The sequence below is a fragment of the Hirundo rustica genome, chromosome 2, assembly GCF_015227805.2.
Source record: "Hirundo rustica isolate bHirRus1 chromosome 2, bHirRus1.pri.v3, whole genome shotgun sequence".
Classification (NCBI taxonomy): Eukaryota; Metazoa; Chordata; class Aves; order Passeriformes; family Hirundinidae; genus Hirundo; species Hirundo rustica.
Window position 1 is genome coordinate 4,062,309 of NC_053451.1, and position 16,852 is coordinate 4,079,160.

Consider the following 16,852-nt stretch of genomic DNA (forward strand, 5'->3'; position numbering starts at 1 on the left):
GCAATAATCCTACAGAAATAAAACCAGGTCTGGTAGCAGTCAGGAGAGAGAAAGTATTGATCTGAAATTTCTTCCTTTTCTTCAGACACACTCTAGATATTGATGTCGTAGATTATAAAGCAGATTGAGCTACATTCCACATCTGTGTAACTGCTGATTTCAGTTGAATACAACAGGCAAGGATTATTTGTTTTAGTTCAGATTAAAATTGTGTCCTTAATGTCAGGTTCATTCATTTATGAAAACTCTTCTCTCAGCTTCTCTCTCCTTGTTCTTGTATGCATGGAAGTGTATGCTTTGACATATTTTATTTTTATGTGATTTATTTTTATGGGTTTTATTTTCTAAAATTACATGTGTAATTTTTCAATTTCAAAAATACCTAACAGGACTTGCAAACAGGTTGCAATGAAATTTAAACCCATTTCCATGCATACAAAATACAGGTTAAATACCGTGGCTGAGGTGGGGAGAGTACAAATTCCCACACAGTTCTTCAGTAGCTGCTCAGGGACATAGAATATCAGTATAATTCTCAGCAGTCCTAAAGATTTCTGTGCATTCTCTCTAATTCTTGCACATTTCAATTGGATATAAAAGGGATTTCTTACACTAGAGGATTACTTCCAAAAGATGTTTACAATTTTCACCTAAGTGAAACCAAAAATCAGCATCTTCTCCAAAATGAAACATTAATATCTTTTAACAGGTCAATTAATAGATGCGCTTCTAAATTTGTTCTAACATTTTATTTTGGCCAATAATTCTCATTTATAATTTCTGTAACTTTAATTTTTCAAACAAAAATTATTTCCAGTCAAGAACCAAAAGATTTAATTTTGAAACTGCCAAAGTGGAAAATCACAAATACTAGGAAAAAACAATTCTAGCATTTCTGACCATGACATTTTTAAAATTTTTCTTCTCCTGAAAGTAGTTTCCAGTTTGTTTATTCAATAGAAAAAGTCACACCCAAAAGTTCTTGATAATTCACTACTTGTAGTTCCATGGCTGTGACACTCAAAGCAAGTATTTCTTAGTTAGTTTCTTTTTTCAGCTTAACTCTAACCTAACTCTGTACCCAAACTATACTTTAAAGTATTTGGTGATTATATCTCATCCATACCCTTTTTTTCTGCCCCATCTCTTCTTGCTGTTTGGTTTAAGGGTTCAGCACCTCTTCAAGGAATAAATTCCCAGAGGTACTTTGTCAAATCTGTCTTTATAATTTACAGTTATCCTCCTATTTTCTTTGTTAAAATGTGGAAACTCAAGGAAGAGGCCAACTCTTCAGCTTTTCCCAGAGCAGACAATATTCTTTGCATGATCTAAATCTCCTGCATGTTCTCCCAGAAGTGTAAAGGCTGAAATGGGGAAGTGAGTTGAGCTGTATTTGGTGCTGTGACCTTTCAGTTCCATCAGCAGCCGCTGTGTGTGCTGTAAGACATTTGTTCTGATCCCATGCAGTAATACCAGGCTGCACATCAGACTTTTAAGTGACTGACCACTCCTGTTTCTCTTTCAGTATCACATATGCTCTGCTGAACACTGTGTGGTTTACACGGATTAAATTTCTAGAGTGCTCAAATACCTCCTTGTTGTATAATACACAGTAAGATGGGTGAAGTTTCTGTTGTTAAATCAGGGATTATTTACATTTTAGTAAACAAGCAATGGACTCTATCATTTTCTCTAGTTGTGATCAGCCTTTTCCCTTGGAGCAAGGAAAAATGTTGACTTCATTGACATCTGGCTCTTAGCTTCAACTTATTACACATGCAGTCATGAACCTCAGCTGCTGCAGGGTCAACATTTATCCTATTTATCTTCAAACTTTAGCAGTGAGAATTAGATTCTTAGTGGTTAAAAACCACTTTGGTTGAACCAATTCCCCTTTGACTTTAAAAATGTTGAATATTCTTTATCAGAACAGAAGTGTAGAAAAGTTACCCCGGGATGAAATCCTGTCAGACTCTCAGTGTAAATAATTCAATGCCTTAAATTCCACTATTGATCTCCACCTAGTCTAAAACAGAAGTTATTATACACCTTAGGTTTCTAAGTGTGGGAACTGTCTGTTCTGTAAGCTGATGATCTCAAGTTTGACATCATGTTAAAAAAAACCCTCCTGGTAGTCTTTATGTTCAGCAGTTTATCAATCCCAATATCCAAGGGGAGGGAAATTTCTTCCTAACTTTCCAAATCATGCATCCAAAAAAATGGTGAAAGAAACAGGGGTTCCTCCCCCTGCTTTGGACATTGTACAGATAATAAATCTTGGAATTGCAGTTTGTTCAGCTGCCTCCTTCAGTCTAATTCATTTTAAAGCACTTGGTAACAGTCCCTGAGGGATGAATGCCATTATTTATGGAATTCTGAAGCTGTAGTGCTCTTGTATAGTCTTGTAGTAGCAAAAAGGTTTATTGTATAACCTATGCTTTCCAAATTAGTCTTAAAATGAGATTTTGCAATTCTGCAGATTTATTGACCACAAAATCTCTTTAAAAATCTCAACATTAAGGCTCTAGTGAATTTGCTTTTCACTGCTTCATCAAGAGAAAGAAATTGGAAATTTTTCTCATTTTTCTCATTTAAGCTTGAAAAACCAACAAGATGCAGTAAAGTCATGGCTTTAGAGAAGTGTTCTGGTCCTGCTGAACAAGTCACAGAATAGAAGATTGATAGACCATGTCTCCTGGAAAACTTTCAGGTTTCATGACTTTCTTTTATGGGAGGACTTCACAAATCCAGATTATCCACTGCTTTTTCAGTGCAAGTAGTCAGGCAAGCAGAGTTCTAAGGAGAACCTTCTAAAGGTGAAAGGAGAAAAATCATACAGGAAAATCCTCACACAAATTCCCCTTTTGTCAAAAGATTCCCAGAGCATTATTCTAATGACATACCTTTTCATGTATATTTTTCAAATATAAATTAAATAAATTGGTGGGAGGAACTGTACAAAGAAGACCCGGGACCACCTGGCTTTTTTTAGCTGTTGAAGAAGCTGCTAATTTATTCAGAGGTTATGTTCAGCATGTCTTAATTGTACTCCTGCACTTTGATGCCTCTGTCATTGAAGTGAAAGACAAGCTATGAAATCCTTCTTTTAATCTCACTCTTCCTGGATTTCACTGACTAATAAAACTTTGCTTTGTTTTAGTGGAAGCAACAGAACCTCATAAAATAAATGTCTTGTGACAATATCCATTCTAATCCTGTAACGTCAGGGAGTCATAATTTCCTGGAGTGAAGGTTGTGCCTTTAAGGTACTTCTCTTCTAGATTTGCTTCATATCTGAAGATGCACTGTTACAGAATAGAGCTCCTTTATTTTGTTTACTTCTGTCTTTAAAGTTTAGGGAAAACTAATACAGGCAGCACTCAATGGAGTGTTAAATCCCCGGTTAAATATATATCTGTTCATTACTTACTTTTTGGTTTTTAGCAGTTCTGATTCCAAAATGACTGGGGTAAAAAAATTTAGATTTGCTGTGAAAGCAACCTGCACTGAGAAATGCTCTGAAATATTTCTATGAGCACTGTTTTTCATTTACTGAATTATGACCCATGGAAAACTGACCTGCAGTCATCCAAAAGTATAACTTCTAAATAACTTTAGTATAACTTCTAAATAACTTCTGGGTGACTTCAGGATCAAAGGAAAGTTGTGCTTTCCATACAAACTGAATTAGTAAATGTGTAGGGAGAATGCAGGGAGACAGATCCTACACAGGGAAACATCAGGGGAAACAGGTTTCAAGATTCCTCTCACTGCACAACTCCAGATTTTCTGGGACTTTGGTTGTATGAACAGGGAAATATGTCATTAATTTCAAGTAGGTGTGGAAGCCCATTTAAATAAATCACATGCAAGTGCTTTTCTAGGTCATAACAGCAGAAAATACTTTTTAAATGCTTTCTGTAGCTGAAGGATAGTCAAGTGTTCTAATAGTCTCAGGGCTTTTCTTAACAGATAGGTCTGAGTGCATTTCACTCCTAGAGATAAATATTTCTATCAGTAGATATTTTACATAGATATTTTATCATCAGTGGAATAAAATCCCAAGTGTCATTACATCCCTTCCTCAGCTATATACCCCAAACATACTGATACCAATGTTGAGTCTCAAAGGAAAGCAAGATGAGCCAAAGTGAGGAGGGCTGAGGGTTTGGCTTTTGCAGGTGCAGTACAAGGTACTGTGACCTCTGCTGTGGCACAAAGAAAAGGTGATGATTTCTTGTAAAGTGCTGCTGAATATTTTGATTTTTCTAGGGTGTGATGACACTCATAAATGTATTAATATTATATTCATGATTCATATATGAACGAATTATGAATATTCAATCAGTTATTTCTCTGTCCACTCCCATAGGATGTGTGAGTTCCTTGAATATTTTTCTGTTCAGGCACTGTGAGTTGCTTAACAGATGTTTTATCTATTTTAGGGGAGTTTGGAGAAGTGTGCAGCGGCCGCCTGAAGACACCAGGAAAAAGAGAGATCCCTGTTGCCATTAAAACTCTAAAGGGTGGCTACATGGACAGGCAGAGGAGAGATTTCCTGAGGGAGGCGAGTATCATGGGACAGTTTGATCACCCAAATATCATCCGCCTTGAGGGAGTCGTTACAAAAAGTAAGTCACTAATATTTTCCTTAATAGTTTTATGCTGGCTTTTCCATTCTGCATCATTTAGTATTGAAATTAAGCATTATTTCCTCATTCAGTGTGGGTTACAGTTCTCAGCAATCTTCCAAATCATTGACAGTCAATACTGCAATGTTGTGGACCGTAACAGAAAATGCATAGCCTGTCTGTTTTCAATCTGAAATGCTTCATTATTATTTTTTCATAACAATTACCTTCATTCAAGAGAAGTCTTTACAGGTTCTTATGAAGTAGAATGGAGAGTTTGCTTATGGACAAGTGGAGAAAAACCATAAATGTAACTGAGCTGACAATGAAGTCAAATCATCTTGTAAAATACCTTATTTTTGCAAAAGTGCTCATTATTTATTTGTTTGAGATTTACTGATTTTGGTACCGGAAGAGATGAATTTCCTATTTTGTAGAAATAATAAGTAAACTCTGTATAGCTTGTTGCATACTGCAAATGATTGAATAAAATCCCAGAATATTTTGAAATGTTTTACTCCTTATAACTGTAGTAGCTGCCAAGAGAGATCCCTTGCCTCTGAAATCCAGCAGGTTTAGTGGTGTTATGGACTTTTCTGAAAGGCTGAAATATCTAGTTATCACTTAACTATTAAGTAGTCTAATTAACGTGCTTGTAATTTCCTCAGTGACAACTTTTTTCGTTAATGAATTAAAAAGCTCATGGTATATTCGTTTCAAAATTAATTATTGTCTCAACCAACCCATGCCATTTGCCAATTTGCAGAACTTACATTTTTCTTTTAAACGGGAGCGTTGTGCGTATAATGCGGCGTGCTCTTACCATCATAGCAAACACAATAAATGTGTTATGAACATTTCCCGTTTTCACCTCAGAACAACATCCAAAGCTATGTCTGGAAAACACAAAAATTAAGAGCAAAGTTTAGCTCCTGAACTCCTGTTTTTGGAATGGAATTTCAGTAGGTTTGTGGAATGACCTGGCCATGTTCAAATCTGTCTCTCTGTGGTTCTGAATTAAGATGATGTGTTGCTTTCCTCATCCAGTATTGCAAGGATAATTTTATTATTATTCAGGTATGTTTGGTTAGCAGACTAACAAAACCCATTGCATTGCAGGAAAGACACACCTTAGCCTCTCCACTGCTCTCCTGACAGTCACAGCTCTGTGACAACAAACAGGAACACCAATTAATGCTGGCTGAGCAGCACTGGAGATCTTGTCAAGAGATGTAAATATGTAGGAACTTAAAGTGAATTTAGCTCCTTGCTTCACCCTGAGCATATCAGCAATTTAATTCCACCAGTCTTCACCAGCAGGGTTTGTGAATCAGTATCACAGGTCTGACTAGGACCCACGTGGTGGATCTTGTAGGATGTGTCTCATCTGAAAAAGGCAAAACGTTGTGCTTTAGGAGCATTGTTTAAATCCAATTAAATGGTACACAGGGAGTACAGTATAATAATGTCCTTGGCAATGGCATGGTTGTTTAATCTTTACCAAATTTGTAAGTTTTCGTTCTTTAATGCCTCATCATCAGTCTAGAGAGAAATCGAGGTGGCATTCAGAAAAGAGAAACAGATAAATCAGTGCTCCAATATTAGAGTATTTGTTGGTGTTCTGCAGGAAAGATTATAGAGAACTGTAAGCTAAATAGTCATCATTGCCAGTTCTGCTTTTCACCAAGGAGTCAACAAACTTCATTAATGTTTTGTAATGTTTGTTTGAAGGTAGTATAAAAATAGCAGGTGTTAGTGTTAGTCGCATTGTTGTCTAAGAATATGCATCTCTCAGATATAAAATAAGTAGTGGAACTTTGAAGGAAAATACTTTGGCGTCAGGCAGGATTAAAAAAAAAATAATAAAAGCCATAATTATAGAATGAAAATAGGCTACATGAGTTATGAGCAAAGTTCAACCCCAGGCACAGAAAGTGCAAGTTACATAAATTGTAAAGGACAAGGTTGTGCAGCCCTGCTCTGCTACAGGGAAGGAGCCTGAAGGCAGGCTGAGCCATGGACACTCTGCTCTGCCCATTTTGTCTTTAGGGTGTTGCCTTGAATTTATAGTGCCTCATCTGGGGCATTGAGAGAATAACATACTTCGGCTTGGAGGAGAGCAGTTGCCTTGCCAAAGTACGAAGTCTAGGATTGCCGAATCCAAATTTCATGTAACTGAAAGGTGTGCTTTAAAAATCAGACAAAACTTTGTCCTAGGCGAATTATTTATGTATTGGTAGCATCAATAAAAGGTGTTTTTTGCTAAAACCTAGATTATTAACCACAGAAACTATTTATCTGATGTGCATTACAGTTCCACTAAGCTATAAAGGCACATCAGATGCAGTAAATTTGATTAATGGATGTGTACTGCTGTTCTTAGCACGTGCTTTCCTCTGTGTAACCATTAGTCATTAACTTCTAGCTGTTGCTGATAGATATTGCATCAGTTTGTAAGCAATGCCTTCCATTACAGTGTCATTGACTACTGAACACAAAAGAAAAAGGATTTGGTTGTAATAAGCAGAAGTGCTGTGCCAGGTCAATAGCTATTGACTGGGGCAATAACAAATTCGCCTGCTCGCTGCAAATGAGAGCTTTTATCTCGTGCTACCAGCTAAGCAAATGTTAACTTTTAAATTATACTGTTTTCAAAATTGCTGTGGAATATGTACTGTACAGGAGGAAAGGAATGCTAAACTAAGCCTGCTCAAAAGTAGGTCTGAAACAGAGCTTTAATTCCCTTTTCTTATTGCTTCATTTCTCATTTGTCCTAGCTGCAATCCCTAATCACAGAGAGCAGTAGGCAGAACAGTTGCTGTAGCACAAGCTTCCTGCTAGCAGGGAGTTCATTTCAAGGGCAATTTGCTGGGCCAAGGCAAACACACCGTGGCTCAGAATCTGGATCCACTGGTGTTGCTAAGCAGAACTCACAAGGGAAACTTCACTCCCCTTTGGTTTTGTTCTAGCAACACCATTCCTTGCATGGTTTGCCAGAAGAGACTGCTTGATTGCCTCACAAATTTCTCATAGATGCTTGAGCACTTCATAAAAACATCCGTGTTTCCTTTCATGCCATGTTAGCACAGTGATAATTTTGGGAGCTCTTTTGGGTGTGCCAGGGCATGCTCAGGTGAGTTTTATGTCTGTGGCCAAGCTGCTGCTATTTCATAAACAGGCATAAGAACAATAACTTCCCTCTCCAGTGCAAACATATGTGACCAACACCGAAAGCTGGGCTCTGGAGAAGTAATATGTGTCTTCATTTATACAACATGTTGAAGCCTTTCCATGAAAAGACTATAAATTAAATGAAAGCTATGCCTACAGGAAAAAAATCTGGCTGCAAAACTGTATCTACAAAAGGCATGAAAAAGGGTCCCTGACTAATGTAACTGTACTGGAAGAAATCCAGGCTGGAATCTTCAGTTTTGCTTGACTGTGTCTTACACAATAGTTTAAAGCAAAACCTAATCAGTACTATGTAATGCTGATTCAATTAAAAATATCAATACGTGCAAGGACTTTATTACATTCATAATCTTTTTGTTCCCTTGCCTCACAAGCTTTACCCAAAATAACTTCCAATTCTTAGAAATTATTTCTGTAGAATTGCTTCTGTTTCCAAATTTTGACTACTGAAGGGTTCATACCTGTCACCTGTACAAGAGGAATCTTTTTAAGACATTCATGTTCTTTGACAGCATAATGTGCATTTTTATTCTCCATAAGGATTTTCAAAATAGTCCCTTCACAAAAGGAGGATAAATGAAGACAGCACCTGGACCTCTGGTTCTGTGTAAACTCACATCCTCAGACATCGAGCCTGGCTTTGGAATGACACTTGTGACTCCCTTATTGTCTCCTCACTGTTTTGATTTAATGGCTTCCAAATTGTGACGAGTATTGCAGTTCTGAAATCTTCAGGCATTCACTTGCAAATCAAATTTAAAGCTTTAATCGTTGAGTTTCTTTTCAAATTATTGTATATAACCCATTCAGTGCAACAAGAGCCCTAAAATCAGTGCACCTTACCTTGCCCATGAGAGAGGCAATGCAGCAGCATGATCCTTTTCACTGGAATTTACCATATGAAGTTCTTAATAGCTTACTTTTTTTTTTTTTTTTCCCTCCCAGAAATTCAGGACATAATGAATTCTTCTTTTTTTCAGCCAAGACATTGTGCTCTAGGCCTTTGAGCCTTTATTGTAATGAATTTAAAATTGTCCTTTTCTCCCAACTGTTAAATGACGTTCGGAATCTGTTTCAAAAGGTGACATGTTTTGTGGTACTTGTGTTTATTGTAGACATAATGTTGTATATTTTGTTGCTACACAAAAGGATCGAGCCACTTTTGTGGCAATATGGAAAATATTCTTGCCTTGGTCATCGATGGTGAAATTGTACTCCCAGGAAGCATGATTCTGCAAAGTTCAAAGGTTGTTTATGGACAGTCCACTGTGGTGGTGAGACTATATGTGTGTCATATGAGCCAGTGGACTTTACATGGCATTGAATATAAGGCTGAATTTTTCAGATAGAATATTATTGTAGTTGTGCACAAAATGACAGACAAAACAGCAGGATCTCAGCTGTGTTATAAATTGTTCAGTAAGTAGAGCAGTAAATTTAAATTTGGCTCACTCCCTTTATTTTCCTTTGTATCCTTATTCATAGATAAATATTGCAGCACATCACTGAATCCAGGGCTGGCGTGGCCATCAAATTAACACAAAACCAGCCACCACCTGCATTGTTAGCCAAATGTATGAGCTCAGTTTATTCAAGTGTCTTCCAAGACGCAGAGCTGAAAGTTAGAGCTGTGCACAAAACACAGACGACACTAAGTATCTGTAGCCTTCTTGCAAAATAGGTTACCCTTCCTGACTGGTACTGGGAGAAATGTAATTAATGTTGATAGTCCTGAGCTATTTTTACACATGCATGCATCCATGTGAACATTTCAGATTACACATGCAAACCACCCTGCACCCATGTGTTGAAGGCTGCTGGCAAAAGTTAAGAGTCCACAATACTCAGTTCTGAATGACATATACTTAGGAGAAATTAGCTTTTAACCCTCTGGAAAAAAATTACGTTTGTCTTTCATGCATTACATTCTGAGAATTTTGTTCCAAAAATCAAGGGGCCATTTTGGTTTCCTGCAGTTGAAATCAGTCACATTTCTGTGTTCTGCTTTTCCCTTTTTGCAGTTAGCAAGCCATGCATCATGACTGTCAATTCTGCTGCTGCATCTTTCACAGGATGATAAGCAGTGAAGAAAAAGCACATTGTCAAACAGTCAAGCAATAACACCCTGTTAACAGCAGCTTAATCTGACCGGGGTACGCTATCTAACATAACTAAATTCCGTAATTCTGCTTTCATAGGTTACAGCTGAGAAACAGGATTTCACTTCCTTCATGATCCTTTGCCTTCAGATGTCTGTGTTCAGACACACAGGACCTGACTTTCAAAGAAATCCGGATACTTTGACGTGAGATGTGGTTCGAGTAGAAAAATAGGTGACAAAAAATGATTCCTACTAACGGCCATAAAAAGATAAACTCCTGTAGATAAGATATGGCCAGACCATTTATTTTTCCTCTTCTTTTGAAGGGAATGCATGGTCATCATTTTTCATAATTAGCATTGTTATTAGCTGCAGCTGATTGCTTTTCCATCTGAAATATCTGAATGCAATATGCAATTTCTTCCTCCATCATGAGAGTAGGGAAGAATACAGTACAATAAGTTAAAGGGCCGGATATTTGGAGTTTGCAGGAGATATATGATGAAGGGCTGGGGCTTTTTCAACAACTGCAACCAGAAGATCAATGAATATCAGGGGGAGACAAGATTGCACTGTGCTGACAGATTTGCTGTGCAACATGGCTGATCTGTTGCCTGTGCAGGAAAACCACAAAAGCAACAATTGTAAATGACAATGGCAATTGCAGCTGACAGCCAAAGGAGTGAGGGGGTTAAAGAGTGTGTGGGAAGCAATCAATAATCCCAATTCACAAGTTGTATTTGGTTGATTTATTTTGATAAGTGTACATTCATTTGTTCTTCTGTATAGAGGCAAAAGCACACTAGTAAATGTACATGTGATTGAGCATGGGAAAAGATTGGGGATAACTCTGCATACACAGGGCATAGTTCGAGTCCTGCTACACCTTCCCCTGGCAAGCAGGAAAAGCCTGTTTTAAATGTAAAATCATCAAATATTTGTGGGTTTTCAATAGCAACCATTATTGGGTTTTAGTATTATTTATTAGTATTTTTGTTTGGTTTTACCCACAGACCCTCCAGGTCTAGTCTCTCCATACAAACTCTGCTGCAAAAGTTTCCATTGTGTTATTTCCTACAGCTTTAAGGCTCACACCCAAATTTCTAATGCAAAGCAACAAGCTTAAGATATCTTTAGAGAAGATTCATATCACAAAGAAGAATTGAAAAATGGGCTGGTAATTTTCTCATATAAATACCTGATATTGTATTTTATGGCAGCATGAGAGTTAGATGTGAGGAAAAGAAACTATTTCACTGACTATAATTATCTTTCTGATTTTTAATACATACATAGTTCAGGTTCCAGAAGAATAAATAACTTAGATGCAAACTGTTTGGGATCCTTTCCAAACTCCTGGTTGGAAAATCAGTTTGCAAAAAACATTCCTTCATAAATGTTACATTTCTTCACAGATAAACATAGTGCTTCATACTGTAAAATAGTAAATCAGAAGAGGATGATAAAGCTGTTAAGGGAGACACAATTGAAAGAGAGAAGCAAGATGGGAAAGAAAAGAATATGATTTTAAAAAAATGGTAATAGATAGTGTGAAGTTACAGAGTATTCCGTTTAAGTGCATTCTAAATATAAGCAAAAAACATTAATGACAATCCTGTAAACACATTTTCAGAAGCAAATGTATTCAGTCAGACACTTTCAAATAGATTCATGACAACATCCATCTGTAAATATTGTCGTTTTTCAACTAAACTTTAACAAGGTAATTTCTGCTGAATAAAATTTGAAAGCAAATGAGTTTAGCTGATAATGACTTCATTTCAATATTTTATCTAGAGAAGCATAGTACAGAATTTTTATAATAGTAAAAATCTGAAACAAACCACTGTACTGTTGCTAGGATTCACATAATTGATTACCTTTCTTCCTGAAACAACAGAAACTTATTTATATCACCCTAGACTGACAATAATTAATTTAGCCACTTTGGAAAAGAGTCTCCCCTCTTTCCTTTCTCTGCTTTTTTCCTCTCCGCTGTGGTTGAGCACATTCTTCAGCGTACAACTTTCAGGTAAGACTGGCAATTTACTTTCAATTTTCAATGAATTCCTTTATAAGCATTGAAAAATGTGACTTTGTGGCCTAAGTAAACACATACAGCCCAACATCCATCCTGGCAGAGTCGCTGTAGCCAAAACCAGTGCAAGGAATGTGAGATGAGAGAGGTTTTACCACATGGTAGAACCACACTGAGCACCAAGTGGTCTTTGAGCTGCAGAGGAAATCCTGTGAATACACTGGTGTCTCAACAAGGAGATGATTAACAAGCACAGCTAATTCTCCTTGGTCTGCAGCATCTTTCAAAAAAGAAAGCAGAATTCCTGTCCATGTGCCTCAGCCCGTCGGAGAGCTGCCCACAACCTGTCTTGGTTTCCCATGTGTGGGCTGGGACACCTTCACTAGCAGAGGCAAAGAGGATTTTCTGTCTAACTTACAGATTTGTAAATCTAAACCAGCATCTGATCCACTTCTAATCAAAGAGTTCGTTCCAAGTCACAATTCTGGTAATCCCAGCGATCTTTCCACTTCTAATCCTGGCATCTTTTATTTGAGGAAGTCACTTGGTGTTTGTTACAAGGAAGGAAATCAAACCTTAATTCCATTGCTGCTACTGCACAGTGAATTGTGAATGGTGTGAATGTGAAATAGTGAAAGGAATCCTCAATTTATGCCCTGCATTTGTTCAACAGAAAATCACTCAGCCCCAAGGGGTTTTTTTCAACTGAACACAAGGAGGCTTTTTCAGTGATACTGATTCTTGTCTAAAAGTGGGGAGTGTTTTTCTCCCACCCCTGGTTCATACTGTAACAAGGATAACAAGGCTAAAGGAGGAGAAAATCAGTGCTTTAGCTGCAGGACTGCAGAATGCACAGCAAGCTGCATCAACACATTCATCTTCAGATGTCACCCAGGAAAAGTTACTTCACTCATTAAATTAAAACTTACTGAAATTTGTAAACATGAAGTACAGAACTAAGACAAAACCTCTGTTTTTATGGAAACACCATGAAAATAGGCAGCTGAAAATTACAAGCCTCCAGAACTCCTTAACCATCCCATTTACCCCATCAACATTTCACATGGGAGTTTCCTGCCTTAAAGGACAAAGAGTTCCAAATTATAGGAATGCTTAGGTTTTTTTCTTTCCAAAATAACAAAAAGTGGGCGATGAAAAGATAGTTCAGGTAATTATTAATGGATCCATAATTCTCTGAAATAATGATGCATGCAAAATTAGTCACAAAGGTTTCAGATGATATTGCAGGCTTTGTTTTCTTCTATCATGAAAACTAATTTTAAAGTATTTTGTTTTCATCTGATAATGAATGCATGATAATGAAATCCAAATGTACAGCATCCAGTGCTTGTAGCAGTGTCCTGGGTATCACACATCCCTATAAAGACATAAAAATTTTAGGTTCTTATTTAGTATTGTGCTAAAGCTATTTTCAGATTAGCAGGGACTGAAAAATACTTTTTTAGTAGACAGCTTAAGCATACACTGATAATTTTATCCCATGGAAGCTCAGTATTTCCATTTCTATTCCATTAATACTACAAAGATGATTCAACACAGCAGTTGTTATTGCTTTATTGCTCTTAAAAGCCTTAATCATATTAATGTTGTCACACCAATCTTCCCAGCAACCAGAGCTTCAGTGTGCATTGACATTTAACACATCACAAAATAAATGCCTGTAGTGTTTGTAGAACTCTTTTCAAGCAATTCCCTCATTTTTCTCCCCCAAATCACCTGTTTGTCTAGAAGCAGCAAGGGAAATTAAATTAGATGTTAATATTCTCCCCAAATATTCTGTAACTTAGACCAGTTCCTCCTTAGGAACTGTAAGCTTCTTTCAGCATTTGCTTTTTGTCCCTGAGAAGTCATAAGTAAAGCCAGAAGTTGTTATAATTGGGCTTTTCTAAAATAGTCTCATACTGTGTAAATATTCCTACCTCTGGATTTATTCCCATCTGCCAGAGGAGAAATGAGAGTGCGGGTTCGTAGGGAAGCGTTGTCTTTCACAAGGATCTCAAGGTTAAACTCATCAGGGATGGAGATTTGAACAGCAGCTTTGCCCTGCCCAATGTTTGTCTTCTTCCTGTTTCCAGACAGACCCTGTAAATTTAAATCTGGAGCAGAAATTAGGGAACTTGATATGGAAAAGCAGGACTTGGAATATATGTTCCCTAAGAGCTGGGCTGGAAGGGTCTATTCCTAGGAAATGAAGCCAAAGCATAGGAATGCTTCACTACTTCCAAACCAGTAAACTGAAGGAAATTCAGAGTTAAAATCTAACTGAAGAGTAAACCCAAAAAGCACAGAAACAAATAATCCAGACACCAGGAAAAGGCAGTCAAAGGACTGTCTGAGTTCTTGAAAGTTCATTGAGAGGTGGCACAATTATTTGTGGGTGTGATAGCAGCTACTCTGGTGGAATCTGGGGAAGCAAAATGGGACCACGCCTTTGAAAATCTGCTGCTGGACATGACAGTATAAATCTCCCTCTGCACAGCACAGTGCAGGTTTGGTTTTACTGGGTTAAATACCCTAGAGTAGAATTCAGCCTTCAGGAGTTTCAGTGTGTTATTTGCAAGGTAATGGGAATCCTCACTTGGTTCACTTGGACTTGGTGACCTCCAGAGGTCCCTTCCAACCTCAACCATTCTGTGTTCTGTGATTTCAGCAGGGGTTAAGCACAGTAATTTTTGTCAGTTCTTGTTATGCTCTAATATTTTGTGGTGTCTATTGCAAAATACTATTTTAGTGATCTTGAAAATCAGATTTTTCTAAGGCATATGAATTATTCAGGTAAGAATTTAGGCACACCACTCTATCAGTCTTTGCTTTCATGAACAAAAAAGCTCTAAAATGAATTAAGGGCATAGTCTAAATCTCAAAATTATTGCATTGAAAACGTTTATGTTTTCTAAATGTACTGAAAACATGATCCAACAAATTCATCAGGGATAAATCTTTTCCCCGCTTCTGATTTTTTTTCCATTGCAAGTCAAGCCTTTTGAGTGCTCTAAAAATTGTAATCTGACATCATATTTTCAAAGTTTTATAAAGCCATTCCTTATAAAAACCTTCCATATGTTCCCTCATAAAAGATTATGAAGTAATGTGCCATTCCTGGTGGTCTAGGAAGGATAAATCAATAAAATCATGTGAGACAAAAGTCGACTGGTTTTCATTAGTTTCCTTAATGGATGTATTTCAAATAATTTTGGAAAAAAAATGCTCTAACCCTTTTTCTAGCTTCCCCAAGGAAACAATAAAAACCAGGTTTTATTTTAGAATGGGAAGTGCTCATAACAGAAGTTAGTCTTCTCTCAGACATTAAGTGATAAAATTGGATAATTCCCCTATGCAGAAGCACGAAAACTTTCTGCATTCTGTCCTTTGGTATTTTGTTACTAAATGTTCAGCCCACCCTGCCTGAAAATGCACTTCGGAGTGAAAGCAGCCCGTCGCTTCCTGCCAAACTGAATGCAAAAGCTCCTTACAGCCCTCACTTCCCCAAAGCCTTCATCTGCAGAGTTCCTGAGAACTTTCTCTTAGCTGGGTTTTAACAATCCCTGCATGGAAAGCATCAAGGGACCTGATTGTATAGAAACAAATATCAGTGGGGTTTTTTTACATTAAATACAGCAGCTGTGCTTTTTTTCCTTTTTTTTTTCCAAACCAAATCTGTGGGGAAGGAACAAGAGCTTAAGGTCTTCCTTTGCTGGTGCCAATAAAGAGATGGCACTTGTACAAACATATAGAAGAAGGAAGTTGTGACCTCTCTAGAACTTCTCAATCCAGTTTGTTAAATTAAGTGGCCAAAGAGCTGCTTTTGAATTTGTAGCTGTTAGATGCTCAGAAGTACACAGCACCATGAAATGGTCAATTCCACCTGCAGAAAGTATTGAAGTGTAATAAATGAGGAAAACCAGCAGTGACAAAGAACAGGGCTCACTTTTGTCACTGGTGGGGGGCTGGGAGCAGTGGCTGTTCCTCCTGGCTGGCCGTGCTGTGACCATGCAGTGCCAAGAAATGGCTGTGAATTAATGTCTGTGCTCTGGAGCTGAACTACGCGTATGGATTTCCTTTGCCCAGCCATCTTCTCCTGCCCTTCTGCTCAGTGGGATAATATCCTACTAAACCCATGCCAGTTTAGGATGCTCTACCAGTGACTTCCCTATCAAATTCCACAATTTGTGGGATGATACTCCCCCAGGAACAGCAGCTGAAGGTGGAAGGTAGGCTAATTGATTCAGCACTCCCCCGCTGCCTCTGAGCTCAGGCACTTAGCTGTAATTATTGTGAAACAGAAGAATTTACACTGAGTTATAAACTGGTATCAGAGGGTTCAGAAAGTGGTGGATACTTCATGAACTGTTAGCTATTCCGAGTATTCCCTGTACTTCTACAGTTTCAACACATTTTTCCAGCTAATATTGTAATTAATGTGGTTTCCCCGTGTTAAGGTGACACAATGTTCATAGTGTGCAACTGTGGAGCAGGGAGAGGTTGAGATTTTCTCCTCAATAAATCCATGACTGTAAGCTGCTAAGTAATAACTGCCTTTGAGGCCACTGAGATATCATGGCTTAATGTTCTTGTCTCCTTTTCCCAGTTTAAAATCTTGTGCTGAAAGACCTTTCCATTAGTGTGAGTGCACCCACTGCAAAAATGAGTGTTAATTTTTGCAGAAAACAACAGAAGTGGTGGGAAGCACGAGTCTCTGTATGGTGTGGACTGACAGAATGGCATAATTTCTCGAGAAATCTGGTTAACTAGCTGACTCCAGGGGTCCCCTCCAACCTTACGCATTCTGTGATTCTCTGTAATTCATTCAAATATTTCATGAATGTTTATTCAGCATTTTTAGCGAACAAGTAAATATTTGAGTAACTT

The 16,852-nt window shown here is 37.7% G+C and overlaps 1 protein-coding gene across 4 annotated transcripts in view; it reads left to right on the plus strand.

Moving 5' to 3' along the window:
- The window catches only part of LOC120766126 (ephrin type-A receptor 6), a 372,678-nt gene that overhangs the window by 280,390 nt on the left and 75,436 nt on the right, over positions 1-16,852 (plus strand). For all 4 annotated transcript variants that reach the window (XM_040091493.2, XM_040053571.2, XM_040091502.2 and 1 more), the window contains one exon: positions 4,446-4,631. In XM_040091493.2, the coding sequence (XP_039947427.1) occupies positions 4,446-4,631 (186 nt within the window). The remainder of the gene's footprint in view (positions 1-4,445; positions 4,632-16,852) is intronic.